Consider the following 18,748-nt stretch of genomic DNA (forward strand, 5'->3'; position numbering starts at 1 on the left):
GTTGCTCCTCGAAGTCAAGTCGCAACTGTATTAACGGTGTTAAGAAAAAGGAAACAAACTTGCAAGACGTTTCCGTCTTGCGAAGCAAGCCCATAGGGAAAATCGTCTTGCGAAGCAGCTCAAAAAACAAAAAAGCCTTTTGTCTAGCGAGTTTTTTGTCTTGCGAGGCATTCGTCTTGCGAGGTACCACTGTATTGATATACAGAAGTCATTGAGCCTTACCCTTTGGAGAAGGCGGAATGTTCTCAAAATGAATATAGTTCCCAGATTAATTTATATTTTGAGAGGACTTGCAGTTTCTATATCTCATGTTTTCAAATGATAAACTCCCTGTTTAGGAAATGCCTTTATATTTATCTACCTTATACATATCTACTGTTATGTATTAAATACTGGAAACTCATTGTTGGTCTTAATTTTCCGATGTGGGTGACCTTAGAATATGCACATACAGCGCCTTTGGTGGGCTGGAGAATACAGTCATACCTCGGGTTAAATGTGCTTCAGGTTGAGCGCTTTTGGGTTGCGCTCCGCAGCAACCCGGAAGTAACGGAACCTCCAGGTTTTGCCGTTCGCGCATGTGCAGACGGTCAAAATGACATCACGTGCATGCGCGGAAGTGGCGAGTCACGACCTGCGCATGTGCAGGTTGCGTTCGCTTCTGGATGTGAACGGGGCTCTGGAATGGATCCTGTTCGTATCCAGAGGTACCACTGTACTAGGATCAAAATATTTGAAATCCCAAGTGACTCTAGAAAGAACTAAGTCAGTTTAAAAGATATGGAACATATTGAAAGGGGCATGACAAGGCTGCCCAATTTCCCCTCTGCTTTTTATTTCAGTCCTGGAGGTTTTGCTGAACATGATTAGAAGGGACCAACAGATTCAGGGTATACAGGTCGGAGTTAAACAGTATAAACTTAAAGCATATGCAGATGACCTAGTACTGACATTACAGGAGCCAATTCCCAGTACTAAAAGAGCTTTGGAAATAATACAAGAATTTGGTCAGGTGGCAGGTTTTAAATTGAATAAATCGAAAACTATGGTTTTGGAGAAGAATTTAACATCGACTGAGAAGGAAAGGTTTCAGGGGGAAACAGGTTTATCATTGGTGAAAAAAGTGAAATACCTAGGGGTGAATATGACTTCAAAAATGTTAATCTATTTAAAGATAATTATGAGAAGTGTTGGTCAGAAGTGAAAAAAGATCTTGAAATTTGGACAAACTTGAAGCTTTCCTTATTGGGTAGAATTGCGGTTATCAAAATGAATGTATTGCCAAGAATGTTATTTTTGTTTCAGACGTTACAAATCATTGACAAGATGGACTGTTTCAAGAAGTGGCAAAAAGAAATTTCGAGATTTGTCTGGTAGGGCAAAAAGCCCAGAATAAAATACAAAATCCTTACTGATACTAAGAATAGAGGGGGGTTTGCCCTGCCGGACTTTAAGTTATATTATGAAGCAGCAGCTTTTTGCTGGCTGAAGGAATGGCTACTTCTTGAGAACACTGACATTTTAGATTTAGAGGGTTTTAACAATGCTTTTGGGTGGCATGCATATTTGTGGTATGATAAGGTTAAAGCTCATAAAGGTTTTAAAAATCATATTGTCAGGAAAGCACTATTTAATGTCTGGACTAGGTACAAAGATTTGTTGGAAAGTAAGACTCCTAGGTGGTTGTCGCCAATGGAGGCTAAAGCTGTGAAAAAGCTTAATATGGAATCTAAATGGCTGAGATATTCAGAAATTTTGGAACAAGAAAGGGACAGGTGGAAATTGCAGAGTTATGAGAAACTTAAGAATAAGGTGCAGGATTGGTTACATTACTTTCAAGTAAGAGAGGCCTATAATTTGGACAGGAAAAATGGCTTCCAGGTGGAAAAATCAAAGTTGGAAACAGAACTGTTAGAATCCAATGCTAAGATATTGTTGAGAATGTATGATTTGCTGTTGAAATGGAATACTGAGGATGAAACGGTTAAATCGGCTATGATAAAATGGGCACAAGACATTGGTCATAATATTATGTTTGCTGACTGGGAACGGTTGTGGACCACTGGTATGAAATTTACGGCATGTAATGCCTTAAGAGAAAATATTATGAAAATGTTTTACAGGTGGTACATGACACCAGTCAAGCTTGCAAAGATTTATCATCTGCCTGACATTAAGTGTTGGAAATGTAAAGAAACTGAAGGAACATTCTTTCACCTTTGGTGGACGTGCCCAAGGATTAAGGCGTTCTGGGAAATGATCTATAATGAACTGAAAAAGGACAGAACCTTTTTCATATATGCAACAGCAGCAGCAAAAATACTTTTCGCAAAGCATTGGAAGACGCAAGATCTACCCACCTTGGAAGAATGGCAGATGCAAGTAATAGACTATATGGAACTGGCAGAAATGACTGGCAGAATCCGAGATCAAGGAGAGGAGCAGGTGGAAGAGGACTGGAAGAAGTTTAAAGTCTATCTACAAAAATACTGTAAAATTTATGAATGCTGAGGGCTCTGAAAATGAAATGAAGGGGTTTCTAGCGATTAAGATAAATAGACTATAAAGGGAGGGATAAAGGTTTAAAATGAATAATCAATGATCTTGCTGAATTAATTTTTAAAATAGAATAAAAGAAGGGAAGGCGGGTGGAAGTAAAGAGAATAAGGTTTTGAAAGTTATCAGTATGAAAGAGTGTTCTTTTTATGTTAAATTTCTTCTTTTGTATTTTTCTTTTTTCTGCTTTTTTGTTTGGATTTTTGATGTTTGTTGTCTGTTTTCGTGATTTTTGTTGATTTCTGTTGGTTGTTAACTTTTTGGAAACCCTAATAAAATATTATTATATATATATATATATATATAAGATATAGAACATATTGTCTAATAAAAATAAAGTTGATCTATACTCGCATGCCAAACTTGCGCTGTGGGGAAACCCTATATAAAAAATTGCTTAAAAGATGATACTGTGGAAGAATTTAATGGAAACAGGTGTATTGACTCTGGACCAAGTGACAGAAACTAGACAGCCAGGGAATACTTTTTACACCTACCTACTAACAATAATGGGACGCGGGTGGCGCTGTGGGTAAAAGCCTCAGCGCCTAGGGCTTGCCGATCGAAAGGTCGGCGGTTCGAATCCCCGCGGCGGGGTGCGCTCCCGTTGTTCGGTCCCAGCGCCTGCCAACCTAGCAGTTCGAAAGAACCCCCGGGTGCAAGTAGATAAATAGGGACCGCTTACTAGCGGGAAGGTAAACGGCGTTCCGTGTGTGGCTCTGGCTCGCCAGAGCAGCGATGTCACGCTGGCCACGTGACCCGGAAGTGTCTCCGGACAGCGCTGGCCCCTGGCCTCTTGAGTGAGATGGGCGCACAACCCTAGAGTCAAGACTGGCCTGTACGGGCAGGGGTACCTTTACCTACCTTTTACTAACAATAAAGGGACGTGAGTGGCGCTGTGGGTTAAACCACAGAGCCTAGTACTTGCCGATCAGAAGGTCGGCTGTTTGAATCCCCGCAACAGGGTGAGCTCCCATTGCTCGGTCCCTGCTCCTGCCCACCTAGCAGTTCGAAAGCATGTCAAAGTGAAAGTAGATAAATTGGTACTGCTCTGGCGGGAAGGTAAACGGCGTTTCCATGCGCTGCTCTGGTTTGCCAGAAGCGGCTTAGTCATGCTGGCCACATGACCCTTGGCCAATACAGCAAGATGAGTGCCACAACCCCAGAGTTGGCCACGACTGGACCTAATGATCAGGGGTCCCTTTACCTTTTTAATACAAAATATAGTAGGCTATATTTTGGTGCTGGAGGAGACTCTTGAGAGTCCCATGGACTGCAAGAAGATCAAACCTCTCCATTCTGAAGGAAATCAGCCCTGAGCGCTCACTGGAAGGACAGATCGTGAAGCTGAGGCTGCAATACTTTGGCCACCTCATGAGAAGAGAAGACTCCCTGGAAAAGACCCTGATGTTGGGAAAGATGGAGGGCACAAGGAGAAGGGGACGACAGAGAATGAGATGGTTGGATGGTGTTCTTGAAGCTACCAGCATGAGTCTGATCAAACTGCGGGAGGCAGTGGAGGACAGAAGTGCCTGGCGTGCTCTGGTCCATGGGGTCACGAAGAGTCGGACACGACTAAACGACTAAACAACAACATAGTAGGCTAAAGATGTTTACATTAGTATTATGATAATAATATCGTATTTATGGGTTAGGATATACATTCCCCCCCCCCTTTTTAGAAAACTATAACATGCAAGTTGTCTCAGGGGTGGCCTGGAATTACCAATGGATGTGGCTCACTATTCGCTAACCTTAGGCTCTGCCCCTTGAATGCTCCACCTCAACACTTAAAACCTGTGCCTCCTCTGAAGGGTTTTGTTCCTGGGGGGCACTAAGAGGCAAAGGGGTGGCAGTGTAAACTCCCAGACTTTGAAAAGCTGATACCACTTGATCAGGTTCATTGGTTTTGTCATGAGTTAATTAAACTATGTATATTTAATTGGATTTTGAATAAATGCAACCGTTGCTGTTTAGAATTTTATTGTTTTTATCTTTCTTCGTGGGTTGTGCAAACGGCTATTCTGAATAATGCCTTTATCTGGTAAGAGGCACTGGGGTGTTGGGGGGGGGCAGCGGCCCTAAAGTGTTTGGGAACCGCTATCTAGGACCTGAGGGACATGGGTGGCACTGTGGGTTAAACCACTGATCCTAAGACTTGCTGATCAGAAGATCAGTTGTTCGAATCCCCACAACGTGGTGAGCTCCTGTTGTTCAGTCCCAGCTCCTGCCAACTTAGCAGTTCGAAAGCACATCAAAGTGCAAGTAGATAAATAGGTACTGCTCCAGTGGAAAGATAAACGGCATTTCCGTGCACTGTTCTGGTTCGCCAGAAGTGGCTTAGTCCTGCTGGCCACATGACCCGGAAGCTGGACGCCGGCTCCCTCGGCCAATAAAGCGAGATGAGCGCCACAACCCCGTAGTCGGCCACGACTGGACCTAATGGTCAGGGGTCCCTTTACCTAGGACCTGGGACTTCCGACCCTCAGGACATCTCCCCAGGGTCTCAACCCTCTGAGGCATCTGTAGACCAGTGGATTACAGTGGCAGAGGTGTCTTCCTGGGCGTTCAGGATCAGGCCCCCAGGAGACTGGAAGGAAGGAAGGGGGTGGGACAGGCACGCTGCCTTGAAGGGGTGGGACCCCCCCTACACCCACCCCCCTTCACCCCCCACCCTTCAACTCGCCAGGCCCGCAGCCTTGCGGGGAAGGGCGACCCGTGAACGTGGCTCAGCTGCACGTGGGATCTGGTTCATTCGTGTTTGGTTTCGGCTACAGCCAAGCCGGAGGCAAGGATGGGGATGAAAGGAGATGCAGCCCCGGGGGGGGGGGCACGCTTCCCCTGCAAGCTTATCCTGCTCTTTCTGGCCAAGGGAGAGACCAGCTCAGATCCCCCAAAACACAGCATCTCTGGGGGTGTGGAATGTGCGGGGCTCCTCCTGCGCTCCGGCTCTGGAGGAAGAAAACGCGGGGTGTGTGAGCTTGAGATGTTTGGCTCGCCAAGGGTTAAAAGGAACTGAGCCGAATTCCTAGAGAGGAGAGGAGAGAATGGTGTTGGGGGGGGGGAGCAGGTCACTTCCTGCAAGCGGGGCGTGGCTGTTTGGTGTGTCTCCTTGGCAAGCTTCGCTGCCTGGGGGGCTCCTGCTGCAATCTGGTGAGTCTCCTCTCTCTTTCCTCCCTTTGGGGGAGAAGGGGGTCCCAGGGCTGCAGGGGGGGGCCCGTGTTCAGATCATGCGTGCCCCCCAGGGTCCTGCGCCCCCTCCTTGCTCTCTGCAAACCCGGGGGGGGGGCGGAGGGCGGGTGGTTTTGCAGGAGGGCTGCAAGGCTGTTCTTCCTTCATAGCAAAGGCTGCTCACCGCTTTGTGGGGAAGCCACGGCTTTCATCCCCCCAGACTTGAGTTTGCTGCACCAGCCGAGGAGTCTCCTGGGGGGCCAGAGCCCAGTCTCGTCCTGTGGAGTTTCAGTCCGTCAGGCTGGAGGATGCGGACTGAGTGCTGGGATCAGTCTGAGCCCCTCTGGGAGGATGAGCAAGAGCAGGGAGGGGGGGGCTGGCTGGGCCAGGGAGGGGTCAGTGCCTCCCTGCAGGAGTGGGGGCTCCCTTCCTGCTTGGAGGAGGCGGGGTGAATCCGGAATGTGTCCTTTAATTGAAAATGCATCTCTGGATTATTTGTTTAATGTTTAATGCTGTATTGTGTTTTTAATATTTGGTTGGGAGCCTCCCAGAGGGGCTGGGTTAACCCAGCCAGATGGGTGGGGGGTAAATAATAAATTCCTATTATTATATTATACTCCTGAGAGAACTTTGAATTGGACCTGGAAATGAAGGGACCACCAATGCCGCTGTTTGAAAACAGGAATTAAATGTGTTCTCAGGGGTTGGAATGGGAGATGGGGTAGACCCATGGATGCTCCTTGGAGAAAAAGGGGGGGAATAAATGCCCTTCCTAAAGAAAGGGGGCCCAGCCAACAATCTGGAGCAGATTCTGAACCATCCTCTAGAGCAGTTCCACACAGAGGGCATTGCGATGATCCTCTCTGATCCACAGCAGAGAGTTCCCTGGCCATGTCATCTCTGCTCCAGGGGACAGTGGTGGGCAAGCTGGCCAGAGCTGGAAAGGGACACTTCCAAAATGAGAATTTATTTACAATCATAGGAGGAATGTGAGCCCTTCTCACTTGTTTATAGTGCTATCCTTTGGCCCTCAGACCTTATAAAAAGGGATTCCACCCCCAGTTTGTCTTGAGAACTTTGCACATTCCAAGTGGCTAGAAAATGGGACAGAAGCAGGAAGGAAATGGTCACTGAGTTCAGAGTCTGGGCTGTGTTGCAGTCCAGCCCTGGTTCCTAATAATAGGAATCTTTTTCTTTTCCTGGCTGTGTATCAATTTCATAACAGAACAATGTATTTGCTTTGTAGGATTTGCAAAGCCCTCTACTTAGGACAGACAGAACTGGGCAGAAGGACAAGGGCTTTCTTCTGATCTCTTGGAGGCTTCCTGAGAGCCAGGATGGATGAGCAAGACTCAGCTGGTCCTGAAGCAGGAAGGGGCCATGCCATCAACACTGGGAGCAGTGAGGGATTCTGGGAAAGCTCCATGAAGAAGATCCTGGGTGAAGAGGACATTCTCTGCTCAGATGTGCAGAGACAAAAGTTCAGGCAGTTCTGCTACCAGGAGGCCAAAGGACCTCGAGAAGTTTGCAGCCGCCTCTACTGCCTTGACTGTCAGTGGCTGAAGCCGGAAAGGCACACGAAAGCTCAGATGCTGGATCTTGTGATCTTGGAGCAGTTCCTGGCTGTCCTTCCACTGGAGATGGAGAGCTGGGTGAGAGAATGTGGAGCGGAGACCAGTTCCCAGGCGGTGGCCCTGGCCGAAGGCTTCCTCCTGAGTCAGGCAGAGGAGAGGAAGCAGGCAGAGCAGCAGGTGAGAGAGACTGTCCTCTGGATATTCCCAAGGGGCTCTGAAAAGGAGGGAGAGTATCCCAAAATTCTCTCTTAATCCCCCAAGCTTTTTTGGAAAGCCTCCAAGGAATGAGATCATGTACCCCTAAAGCTTTTGCCTCTCCCAGTCCTTTTCTAATGTTTCTCTCCATTCTCTGCTTCCAATCCCTTTTGCCCTTTCAGGGAAAGATTATCTTTGCAGAAACGGGCCTGGATTCCTCTGAGGCAGAGAAGACTCCATTGGAGACCAAAGAGAGACCACTGGGTAAGGAGGAAGGACGGTTTTTCCCCATTTGGTCACACATTCTGTAGATTTTGCCACTAATCTGTGGGTTTCCCCCCCCCAACATTTTGGGGGAGGACACTAGGGGCCAAGAGCCCAAAGTGGGGACATGTATTTTTACCTAGCTAAGATACAAATGTCAAAATGCACACAGTAGGTGAGACTTTTTTACAGGCCCACCTGTAGTTAGAGATGCACTGCTTCACCTCTAAGAGGAGCATGTGAAAATGGCCTGCCACTTACTTTTGTCCCTCACAGGTGACAGAATGATGCTGGCAAGAGATGCTTATCCATCTTTGCATGAAGGCAGAGATGCAGCAGCCACGGAACCAGATCAGGTAGGGAGAATGAAGGATTGTGGCGAAAGAGTCCCTAATGAATCTCTCTCCTCCTTCTCTTGGCTGTAAAGGCCATTTCAGGAGCCTTATGTTCTGAGAATGGTGAACAATCCCCTCACGTTGACTAGCCTCCTGAATGTTGCTAATATTATTTATCAGTTGTTGCAGTTTTATTTACAGATTTAACATTTAATGCTAAAATAGGCTTTTAAGCAGTTGACAAATCATAAAAACAGTGGCCAGAATTCACCTTTCCCCTCATTCCCCTCCCCGTGACCTGCACTACCCCCTGAAGTTGACTTTAATGCATTGTGAAGGTTCCCCCCACCTCCAGAACAGTAGATGGGGAAAGCAAAGAGAGGATCCTTCCATCTGGGAAACTGGAATCGATGAGCAGAGAGAATTACCGTATTTTTCGCTCTATAACACACACCTGACCATAACACGCACGTAGTTTTTAGAGGAGGAAAACAAGAAAAAAAATTCTGAAAGAAATAGCGGATGTATCATTTTTGTGCTTCATGCTGTGGCCACAGACATGTGATTTGATGGTGTGTTTGGGGTAGCCCAATGCAAAAATCCTGAGAATCCATGTGGATCTGTGCTTTGTAACCACGGTTTTGCACCATTGCAGCCCCAGGCAACAGTGGGTGCGTGATTTTTTTGGTGCAGGCTGTAGCCATGGATATGCTATGTGATCTGATGGTGAATTTGGGGTGACCCAATGCAAAGATCCTGAGGATCCATGTGGATCCATCCTTTGTAACCACATTTTTGCACCATTGCAGCCCCAGGCAACAGTGGGTGCGTGATTTTTTTGGTGCAGGCTGTAGCCATGGACATGCTATGTGATCTGATGGTGAATTTGGGGTGACCCAATGCAATGATCCCGAGGATCCATGTGGATCCGTGCTTTGTAACCACATTTTAAGTGGGGAGGGAAGGAAAAACAGAAGGGACAAGGAGCACGAGAGGGGTGTGCGGAGAAGCAGCTGGCTAACAATGCAGGAGAGGGGCTTAACGGGAGGGAAGAAAGGAAGGCAAAAGTTCCCCCCTCCCAAGCCAGCCTCCCCCCCCTCCAACCTGCATGTTTTCCGGCTGCCTGTGAGTCCCTAGAATGCTGGACGCAGCACTGGAGCACGGAGAGGAGGAGGTGGTGGCTGTCGGCTGCGCTCCTAGCCGACGGAACCTGAGCCGGGTGGGCTGGAGCCTGCGCGCAGTGTGACTAGGAAGGAATTAGAAGGAAGGACGCGATCCTTTCCTTTTCCCTCTGTTTGCCAGGAGGGCAGGGGATTTCCCTGCTCTTTGTTGCATTTGAGCAAACACAGCAACCGAAAACAGAAGCGGGTGGGCAGTAAGACCCTGAGGCAGAATGCAGGAAAGCAGTAGCCTCGCTTCTGCAGCCTTCCCTCCTCCGCGCGATCTGATTTTTGCCTGATTTTTGCCCCTGCACTCGGGCCAGTCGGCTCCAGGGACCACACATTCGCTCAATAACACGCACAGACATTTCCCCTTACTTTGTAGGAGAAAAAATGTGCGCGTTATAGAGAGAAAAATACGGTATTTGAAGATCACCATGTGGCACTCCATTCATTCCCCCAAAAGCTTAATACCAGTCATTAAAATACACACACACAAAAAAAAGTTTTGTTAAAACATTAAAATATGCATCCATAATAAAAATGTACAGCAAAACAATTACATTAAAACAAAACAGCAATGAACAGGCAGAAAACAACAGAGCAATGTGTAGTAGATAATCTGTACGTTGTCTATGAAGGGGACCTTTCCGTTTTTATTTTAGGGTCTGGTGTGCTTTGAAGATGTAGCTGTTCATTTCACAGATGAGGAATGGGAGTTGCTGGATCCTGACCAAAGAGCTCTGTATAAGGAAGTAATGGAGGAGAATCGTGGGATCATGGATTCTCTTGGTAAGGCTGCTTTTTAGATTACAATATCTCTTTTGGAATTCTTTTTGAAATTCAGTCCCTGAGGCTGTGATCCGTTTCTTTTTTGTTGCAGATGGTGATGAATCAGAAAAGAAGAATGAGGGAGACCAAATCTACACAATGGAGAAGCGGTATCAATATTTGGAGCGTATAGAAAGCTTCAGAAGAATTCATACAGGGGAGAAATCATATCAGTGCTTGGAATGTGGAAAGAGGTTCATTCGGAAATCGTATCTCCGTTCCCATAAAAGAACTCACAGCGTGGAGAAACCCTATAAGTGCTTGGAATGTGGAAAGAGGTTCATTCGGAAATCGTATCTCCGTTCCCATAAAAGGACTCACAGCGTGGAGAAACCCTATAAGTGCTTGGAATGTGGAAAGAGCTTCGCCTGGAAGGTCAATCGAACAGCCCATGAAAGAATTCATACAGGGGAGAAACCATATCAGTGCTTGGAATGTGGAAAGAGCTTCATCCAGAAGATAAGTTTCACAGGCCATCAAAGAATTCATACAGGGGAGAAACCATATCAGTGCTTGGAATGTGGAAAGAGCTTCAGTCGGAAGGATAATCTCAATCATCATCAAAGAATTCATACAGGGGAGAAACCATATCAGTGCTTGGAATGTGGAAAGAGCTTCATTCGCAAATCCTATCTCCATTTCCATAAAAGAACTCACAGCGTGGAGAAACCCTATCAGTGCTTGGAATGTGGAAAGAGCTTCATTCGGAAGGATAATCTCACTCTTCATCAAAGAATTCATACAGGGGAGAAACCATATCAGTGCTTGGAATGTGGAAAGAGCTTCATCCAGAAGATAAGTCTCACAGTCCATCAAAGAACTCACGGCAAGGAGAATCCCTATAAGTGCATGAAATGTGGAAAGAGCTTCACCCAAAAGGGAAATTTCACTTCCCATCAAAGAATTCATACAGGGGAGAAACCATATCAGTGTTTGGAATGTGGAAGGAGCTTCACCCGGGAGGACAATCTGACTTCCCATCAAAGAATTCATACAGGGGAGAAATTATATCAGTGCTTGGAATGTGGAAAGAGGTTCAGTCAGAGTGCCCATCTCAAAACCCATCAAAGAATTCATACAGGGGAGAAACCATATCAGTGTTTGGAATGTGGAAAGAGCTTCATCCAGAAAAGTAGTCTCACAGGCCATAAAATAATTCATACTGGAGAGAAACCATATCAGTGTTTGGAATGTGGAAAGAGCTTCATCCACAAAGGAAGTCTCACATCCCATCAAAAAACTCATACAGGGGAGAAACCATATCAGTGCTTGGAATGTGGAAAGAGCTTCATTCGGAAGGAAATTCTCACTTCCCATCAAAGAATTCATACAGGGGAAAAACCGTATCAGTGCTTGGAATGTGGAAAAAGCTTCAGTCAGAAGAGCAGTCTCACTTCACATGAAAGAAGTCACAGCAAGAAGAAAGCATATCAGTGCATGGAATGTGGGAAGAGCTTTAGCTGGAAGTATTGTCTGGCTTCACATCAAAGAACTCATACAGGGGAGAAGCCCTTTGAGTGCTTGGAATGTGGGAAGAGCTTCATTCAAAGAGCAGGTCTCGTGTCCCATCAAAGAATCCATACAGGGGAGAAGCCCTTTGAGTGCTTGGAATGTGGGAAGAGCTTCACTCATAGAGCAGGTCTCATGCACCATCAAAGAATCCATACAGGGGAGAAGCTGTTTGAGTGCTTGGAATGTGGGAAGAGCTTCACTCGTCAAGCATCTCTTATGCGGCATCAAAGAATCCATACAGGGGAGAAGCCCTTTGAGTGCTTGGAATGTGGGAAGAGATTCAGTGAGAGAATTGTTCTCATGCGGCATCAAAGAATCCATACAGGGGAGAAGCCCTTTGAGTGCTTGGAATGTGGGAAGAGATTCGGTCAGAGAATTGTTCTCATGCGGCATCAAAGAATCCATACAGGGGAGAAGCCCTTTGAGTGCTTGGAATGTGGGAAGAGATTCGGTCAGAGAACTGGTCTCATGCGGCATCAAAGAATCCATACAGGGGAGAAGCCATTTCAGTGCTTGTAATGTAGAAAGAGCTTCAGTCGGTACTCCCATCTCAGTTCCCATCAAAGAACTCACAGCAAGGACAAACCATATCAGTGCATGGAATGTGGAAAGAGCTTCGCTTGGAAGCAAAGTCTCACTCCCCATCAAAGAATTCATACAGGGGAGAAACCGTATGAGTGCTTTGAATGTAAACAAAGGTTCAGTCAGAGCACCCAGCTCTCCATCCATCAAAGAATTCACACAGGGGACAAATGATACCAGTGCTCAGAATGTGGAAAGAGCTTCATTCGAAGCGCCCATCTCACTTCCCAGCAAATAATTCATACAGCGGACCAGTCTTCCAGAACTGCGACTGGGGAAATATCATCAAAGGAACTGAAGGAGGTGAGGACAGGTGACCCTGTAGCCTTATGAGGCTTTGCCCTTGGGTGGGGGAAAATATTGCGCCCGGGAAAGGGAAAATGGGAGTCAACAGACACTCAAGGAATAGTTTCGGAGAAAAAGCTTTATTTCTACCATCCATGAACTGGTAGAAGGAGCAAGTGTGATAGTTCACAAAACAAGCATGAGTTCACAGCCATTTGCACAGAGCATATATTTCCCTTCCAGTTCCCTCCCCTTTCTCCTCATCCTCTTTTCTTGGGAGTTGGGGATCCTTAGGCTGTGCAAGGGGGGGAAAGACCTGTGTCCATCTGGGCAGGGGGGAAGGACTAGTGCCCTCACCCTCGCCTGCTCCCAGATTTGGCAACCCTTGTGCAGCAATGGGTGCAATTGGTGAGTAGGTTGGAGGGGGCCAAATTACTCCTTCCTCCTTTTTTCCTGGGACTGACAAGACTGGTGGGGTTTTTTAACTTGTACTTGCTGCCATACTGAGTACAGTTTGGGTTGGGTAGTCACAGTTCTACTTTTCCTAAGCCATGGGGGACGGTCAGGCAACTTCACATAAGTGTTTGGAGTCTATTTTTCACCAGGTTTTAAATCCTCAATCATCTACTTTTGTGGCGTCTTTCCAATTTGTTCAGGAAACATCGCAGGGGGGTCGTGAGAGTTGTTTTACTGCTTTTTCTCCATGACCCTGGAACACTTGGACACTGGGATACTTGGACACTGGGACACTCAGAATGTGGAAAGAGCTTCATTCGAAGCGCCCATCTCACTTCCCAGCAAATAATTCATACAGCGGACCAGTCTTCCAGAACTGGAAGACTGGGGAAATATCATCAAAGGAACTGAAGGAGGTGAGGATAGGTGACCCCACCAAGGCCCGAAGTCAACCCCCCCTCAATAATCACCCCAGGCCTCAAAACTGTCCAAAATTCCTTTTGTCTTCTAAAAAAAATCCAAAACAGCTTTTCTCTGCTTTTCTCACAAGATGCATAGGAAGAATGTTATTCTTTTATCGGTACGAGAAGACTTCAAAAAGTTAATGAATAGGGTCTGTCATTGCCAAGAATACTCAAGCCCGAGAACTGACTTTTATCTCATTCAGCTGCAACATCTTTGGACATGCTGAACCGCTCTCATTCCCCTTTACTGGGAAGGGTGCCAAGAGTCCAAAATAGTCCCGAGACAGGAACTTTCTGTTCATGCTAAGGAGACACATGGGGCAGAAACTTTTCAGAAGGAGGAGAAAGGGGAGGTAACTTGTTGCAGCCCAGAATAGGATCAGCTTTTTTTGCTGCTGCTGCTGCTACATTGCACTGCTGAAGAGAAGTGAGAGTGGAAGAATGAAAAGTCTTTGAGTGGTACATGGGTGTTCTATCCAAGGGAAACTGACCACTGCACCAGCCGCAGAACTTCCTTAGTGCTCAGGTCCCCAGCTGTCAGGAAGGGAAGGCAGGATCAGCTCCAGGGAGAGGATCGGAGGAGTGTGCTTCAAGGCCACAGCTAGAAAGCCAGCAGCAGAGGGAGAACATGCATGTTGTCTTGTGTGAAAACAACTCAAGTAAAAGCCTCACTATTTTGGAATCTCAACTCTCATGGATAGTAATGGGGTTACCAATTCTCCTACTTGGGCTCAAGCAACTAAGTTTATGGAGGATTTTTTCCAAGAGCTTTTGACACTTTTGGAAGGACTCTAGCCCGTCAAGGGTGACCAGACCGGCTTTATAAAAGCGAGACAAACTGCAGATAATATTAGATTAGTGGTGGATTTGGTAGATCAAAATAAAGATAAAGACCAGTTTGTAATTATATCGCTAGATGCTGAAAAGGCTTTTGACAAAATCCGTAAACAGTACATGGAAGCAGCTTTACTTAAATTTGAATTTCCTTTGGATATCTTAAAAGGGATTAAAGTAATCTATGAAGCACATACGTCATGAGTCAAAGAGAATGGTAATCTCTCTGCCACCTTTCCTCAGGCCTGAGGAACCAAACAAGGATGTCCTATCTCACCATCACTTTTTAATATCTGCTTAGAATGCTTGGCTTTCACCATGAGACAACACTGAGATTCACAGAGTAGTTCACAATACATTTGAATATAATCTAGTTTTATTGTTTATTTCAAATGATAGATGCTTTTGGTAAAATATCAGGTTATTCTATTCTATTATTCTGTTAATTGGTCCAATCGGAATTGATGCCAGTAGGCCAAAATCTGATTGCACATTCCTTCAAGGAATATCAATTCCAGATTTGTTCCAAATCTCTACAATATCTAGGCAGCTTAATACCAAGAGATAAAAAAAATAAGTCAAACTTAATATAAATAAAATAATAAAAGAGATTTCTTCATATACAGTGGTGCCTCGCAAGACGAAATTAATTCGTTCCGCGAGTTTTGTCGTCTTGTGATTTTTTTCGTATTGCGAAGTACGGTGTTAGGAAAGTTTTGGAAAAGCTTCAAAAATCACCAAAGTCTTTAAAAACCTCAAAAAAGGCTACCACACCGCGTTCTATGAGTTGCTCCTCGAAGTCAAGTCGCAACTGTATTAACGGTGTTAAGAAAAAGGAAACAAACTTGCAAGACGTTTCCGTCTTGCGAAGCAAGCCCATAGGGAAAATCGTCTTGCGAAGCAGCTCAAAAAACAAAAAAGCCTTTTGTCTAGCGAGTTTTTTGTCTTGCGAGGCATTCGTCTTGCGAGGTACCACTGTATTGATATACAGAAGTCATTGAGCCTTACCCTTTGGAGAAGGCGGAATGTTCTCAAAATGAATATAGTTCCCAGATTAATTTATATTTTGAGAGGACTTGCAGTTTCTATATCTCATGTTTTCAAATGATAAACTCCCTGTTTAGGAAATGCCTTTATATTTATCTACCTTATACATATCTACTGTTATGTATTAAATACTGGAAACTCATTGTTGGTCTTAATTTTCCGATGTGGGTGACCTTAGAATATGCACATACAGCGCCTTTGGTGGGCTGGAGAATACAGTCATACCTCGGGTTAAATGTGCTTCAGGTTGAGCGCTTTTGGGTTGCGCTCCGCAGCAACCCGGAAGTAACGGAACCTCCAGGTTTTGCCGTTCGCGCATGTGCAGACGGTCAAAATGACATCACGTGCATGCGCGGAAGTGGCGAGTCACGACCTGCGCATGTGCAGGTTGCGTTCGCTTCTGGATGTGAACGGGGCTCTGGAATGGATCCTGTTCGTATCCAGAGGTACCACTGTACTAGGATCAAAATATTTGAAATCCCAAGTGACTCTAGAAAGAACTAAGTCAGTTTAAAAGATATGGAACATATTGAAAGGGGCATGACAAGGCTGCCCAATTTCCCCTCTGCTTTTTATTTCAGTCCTGGAGGTTTTGCTGAACATGATTAGAAGGGACCAACAGATTCAGGGTATACAGGTCGGAGTTAAACAGTATAAACTTAAAGCATATGCAGATGACCTAGTACTGACATTACAGGAGCCAATTCCCAGTACTAAAAGAGCTTTGGAAATAATACAAGAATTTGGTCAGGTGGCAGGTTTTAAATTGAATAAATCGAAAACTATGGTTTTGGAGAAGAATTTAACATCGACTGAGAAGGAAAGGTTTCAGGGGGAAACAGGTTTATCATTGGTGAAAAAAGTGAAATACCTAGGGGTGAATATGACTTCAAAAATGTTAATCTATTTAAAGATAATTATGAGAAGTGTTGGTCAGAAGTGAAAAAAGATCTTGAAATTTGGACAAACTTGAAGCTTTCCTTATTGGGTAGAATTGCGGTTATCAAAATGAATGTATTGCCAAGAATGTTATTTTTGTTTCAGACGTTACAAATCATTGACAAGATGGACTGTTTCAAGAAGTGGCAAAAAGAAATTTCGAGATTTGTCTGGTAGGGCAAAAAGCCCAGAATAAAATACAAAATCCTTACTGATACTAAGAATAGAGGGGGGTTTGCCCTGCCGGACTTTAAGTTATATTATGAAGCAGCAGCTTTTTGCTGGCTGAAGGAATGGCTACTTCTTGAGAACACTGACATTTTAGATTTAGAGGGTTTTAACAATGCTTTTGGGTGGCATGCATATTTGTGGTATGATAAGGTTAAAGCTCATAAAGGTTTTAAAAATCATATTGTCAGGAAAGCACTATTTAATGTCTGGACTAGGTACAAAGATTTGTTGGAAAGTAAGACTCCTAGGTGGTTGTCGCCAATGGAGGCTAAAGCTGTGAAAAAGCTTAATATGGAATCTAAATGGCTGAGATATTCAGAAATTTTGGAACAAGAAAGGGACAGGTGGAAATTGCAGAGTTATGAGAAACTTAAGAATAAGGTGCAGGATTGGTTACATTACTTTCAAGTAAGAGAGGCCTATAATTTGGACAGGAAAAATGGCTTCCAGGTGGAAAAATCAAAGTTGGAAACAGAACTGTTAGAATCCAATGCTAAGATATTGTTGAGAATGTATGATTTGCTGTTGAAATGGAATACTGAGGATGAAACGGTTAAATCGGCTATGATAAAATGGGCACAAGACATTGGTCATAATATTATGTTTGCTGACTGGGAACGGTTGTGGACCACTGGTATGAAATTTACGGCATGTAATGCCTTAAGAGAAAATATTATGAAAATGTTTTACAGGTGGTACATGACACCAGTCAAGCTTGCAAAGATTTATCATCTGCCTGACATTAAGTGTTGGAAATGTAAAGAAACTGAAGGAACATTCTTTCACCTTTGGTGGACGTGCCCAAGGATTAAGGCGTTCTGGGAAATGATCTATAATGAACTGAAAAAGGACAGAACCTTTTTCATATATGCAACAGCAGCAGCAAAAATACTTTTCGCAAAGCATTGGAAGACGCAAGATCTACCCACCTTGGAAGAATGGCAGATGCAAGTAATAGACTATATGGAACTGGCAGAAATGACTGGCAGAATCCGAGATCAAGGAGAGGAGCAGGTGGAAGAGGACTGGAAGAAGTTTAAAGTCTATCTACAAAAATACTGTAAAATTTATGAATGCTGAGGGCTCTGAAAATGAAATGAAGGGGTTTCTAGCGATTAAGATAAATAGACTATAAAGGGAGGGATAAAGGTTTAAAATGAATAATCAATGATCTTGCTGAATTAATTTTTAAAATAGAATAAAAGAAGGGAAGGCGGGTGGAAGTAAAGAGAATAAGGTTTTGAAAGTTATCAGTATGAAAGAGTGTTCTTTTTATGTTAAATTTCTTCTTTTGTATTTTTCTTTTTTCTGCTTTTTTGTTTGGATTTTTGATGTTTGTTGTCTGTTTTCGTGATTTTTGTTGATTTCTGTTGGTTGTTAACTTTTTGGAAACCCTAATAAAATATTATTATATATATATATATATATATAAGATATAGAACATATTGTCTAATAAAAATAAAGTTGATCTATACTCGCATGCCAAACTTGCGCTGTGGGGAAACCCTATATAAAAAATTGCTTAAAAGATGATACTGTGGAAGAATTTAATGGAAACAGGTGTATTGACTCTGGACCAAGTGACAGAAACTAGACAGCCAGGGAATACTTTTTACACCTACCTACTAACAATAATGGGACGCGGGTGGCGCTGTGGGTAAAAGCCTCAGCGCCTAGGGCTTGCCGATCGAAAGGTCGGCGGTTCGAATCCCCGCGGCGGGGTGCGCTCCCGTTGTTCGGTCCCAGCGCCTGCCAACCTAGCAGTTCGAAAGAACCCCCGGGTGCAAGTAGATAAATAGGGACCGCTTACTAGCGGGAAGGTAAACGGCGTTCCGTGTGTGGCTCTGGCTCGCCAGAGCAGCGATGTCACGCTGGCCACGTGACCCGGAAGTGTCTCCGGACAGCGCTGGCCCCTGGCCTCTTGAGTGAGATGGGCGCACAACCCTAGAGTCAAGACTGGCCCGTACGGGCAGGGGTACCTTTACCTACCTTTTACTAACAATAAAGGGACGTGAGTGGCGCTGTGGGTTAAACCACAGAGCCTAGTACTTGCCGATCAGAAGGTCGGCTGTTTGAATCCCCGCAACAGGGTGAGCTCCCATTGCTCGGTCCCTGCTCCTGCCCACCTAGCAGTTCGAAAGCATGTCAAAGTGAAAGTGGATAAATTGGTACTGCTCTGGCGGGAAGGTAAACGGCGTTTCCATGCGCTGCTCTGGTTTGCCAGAAGCGGCTTAGTCATGCTGGCCACATGACCCTTGGCCAATACAGCAAGATGAGTGCCACAACCCCAGAGTTGGCCATGACTGGACCTA

At 45.0% G+C, this 18,748-nt stretch overlaps 1 protein-coding gene and 3 long non-coding RNA genes across 8 annotated transcripts in view; 3 read left to right on the top strand and 1 right to left on the bottom strand.

Moving 5' to 3' along the window:
• The window catches only part of LOC309515114, a 47,494-nt gene extending 46,930 nt beyond the window's left edge, over positions 1 to 564 (bottom strand). Inside the window, exon 1 of the long non-coding RNA XR_014212283.1 lies at positions 204 to 564. This is a non-coding gene — a long non-coding RNA (uncharacterized lncRNA). The remainder of the gene's footprint in view (positions 1 to 203) is intronic.
• Positions 1 to 12,117, top strand: part of LOC309514842 (uncharacterized protein) — a gene marked incomplete at its 3' end in the record, with an annotated part of 56,815 nt that extends 44,698 nt beyond the window's left edge. For 4 of the 5 annotated variants that reach the window (XM_082192224.1, XM_082192223.1, XM_082192222.1 and 1 more), the window contains exon 7: positions 10,745 to 12,117. In XM_082192224.1, the coding sequence (XP_082048350.1) occupies positions 10,745 to 12,117 (1,373 nt within the window). Of the gene's footprint in view, positions 1 to 6,978; positions 7,479 to 7,678; positions 7,761 to 8,036; positions 8,117 to 9,920; positions 10,048 to 10,138 lie in introns of those variants that run through there. The other variant, XM_082192225.1, reaches the window with a different exon arrangement.
• LOC309515096 lies at positions 397 to 2,844 on the top strand. Its single transcript, XR_014212263.1, has 2 exons — positions 397 to 522; positions 563 to 2,844. It is a non-coding gene; the product is annotated as an uncharacterized lncRNA (long non-coding RNA).
• Positions 12,118 to 15,401: 3,284 nt separating the features above from the next.
• On the top strand, positions 15,402 to 17,849 carry LOC309515097. The gene is made up of 2 exons (XR_014212264.1): positions 15,402 to 15,527; positions 15,568 to 17,849. It is a non-coding gene; the product is annotated as an uncharacterized lncRNA (long non-coding RNA).
• The last annotated feature ends 899 nt before the right edge of the window (positions 17,850 to 18,748 follow it).

Source organism: Podarcis vaucheri (assembly GCF_965113315.1).
Source record: "Podarcis vaucheri genome assembly, chromosome: 12".
Classification (NCBI taxonomy): Eukaryota; Metazoa; Chordata; class Lepidosauria; order Squamata; family Lacertidae; genus Podarcis; species Podarcis vaucheri.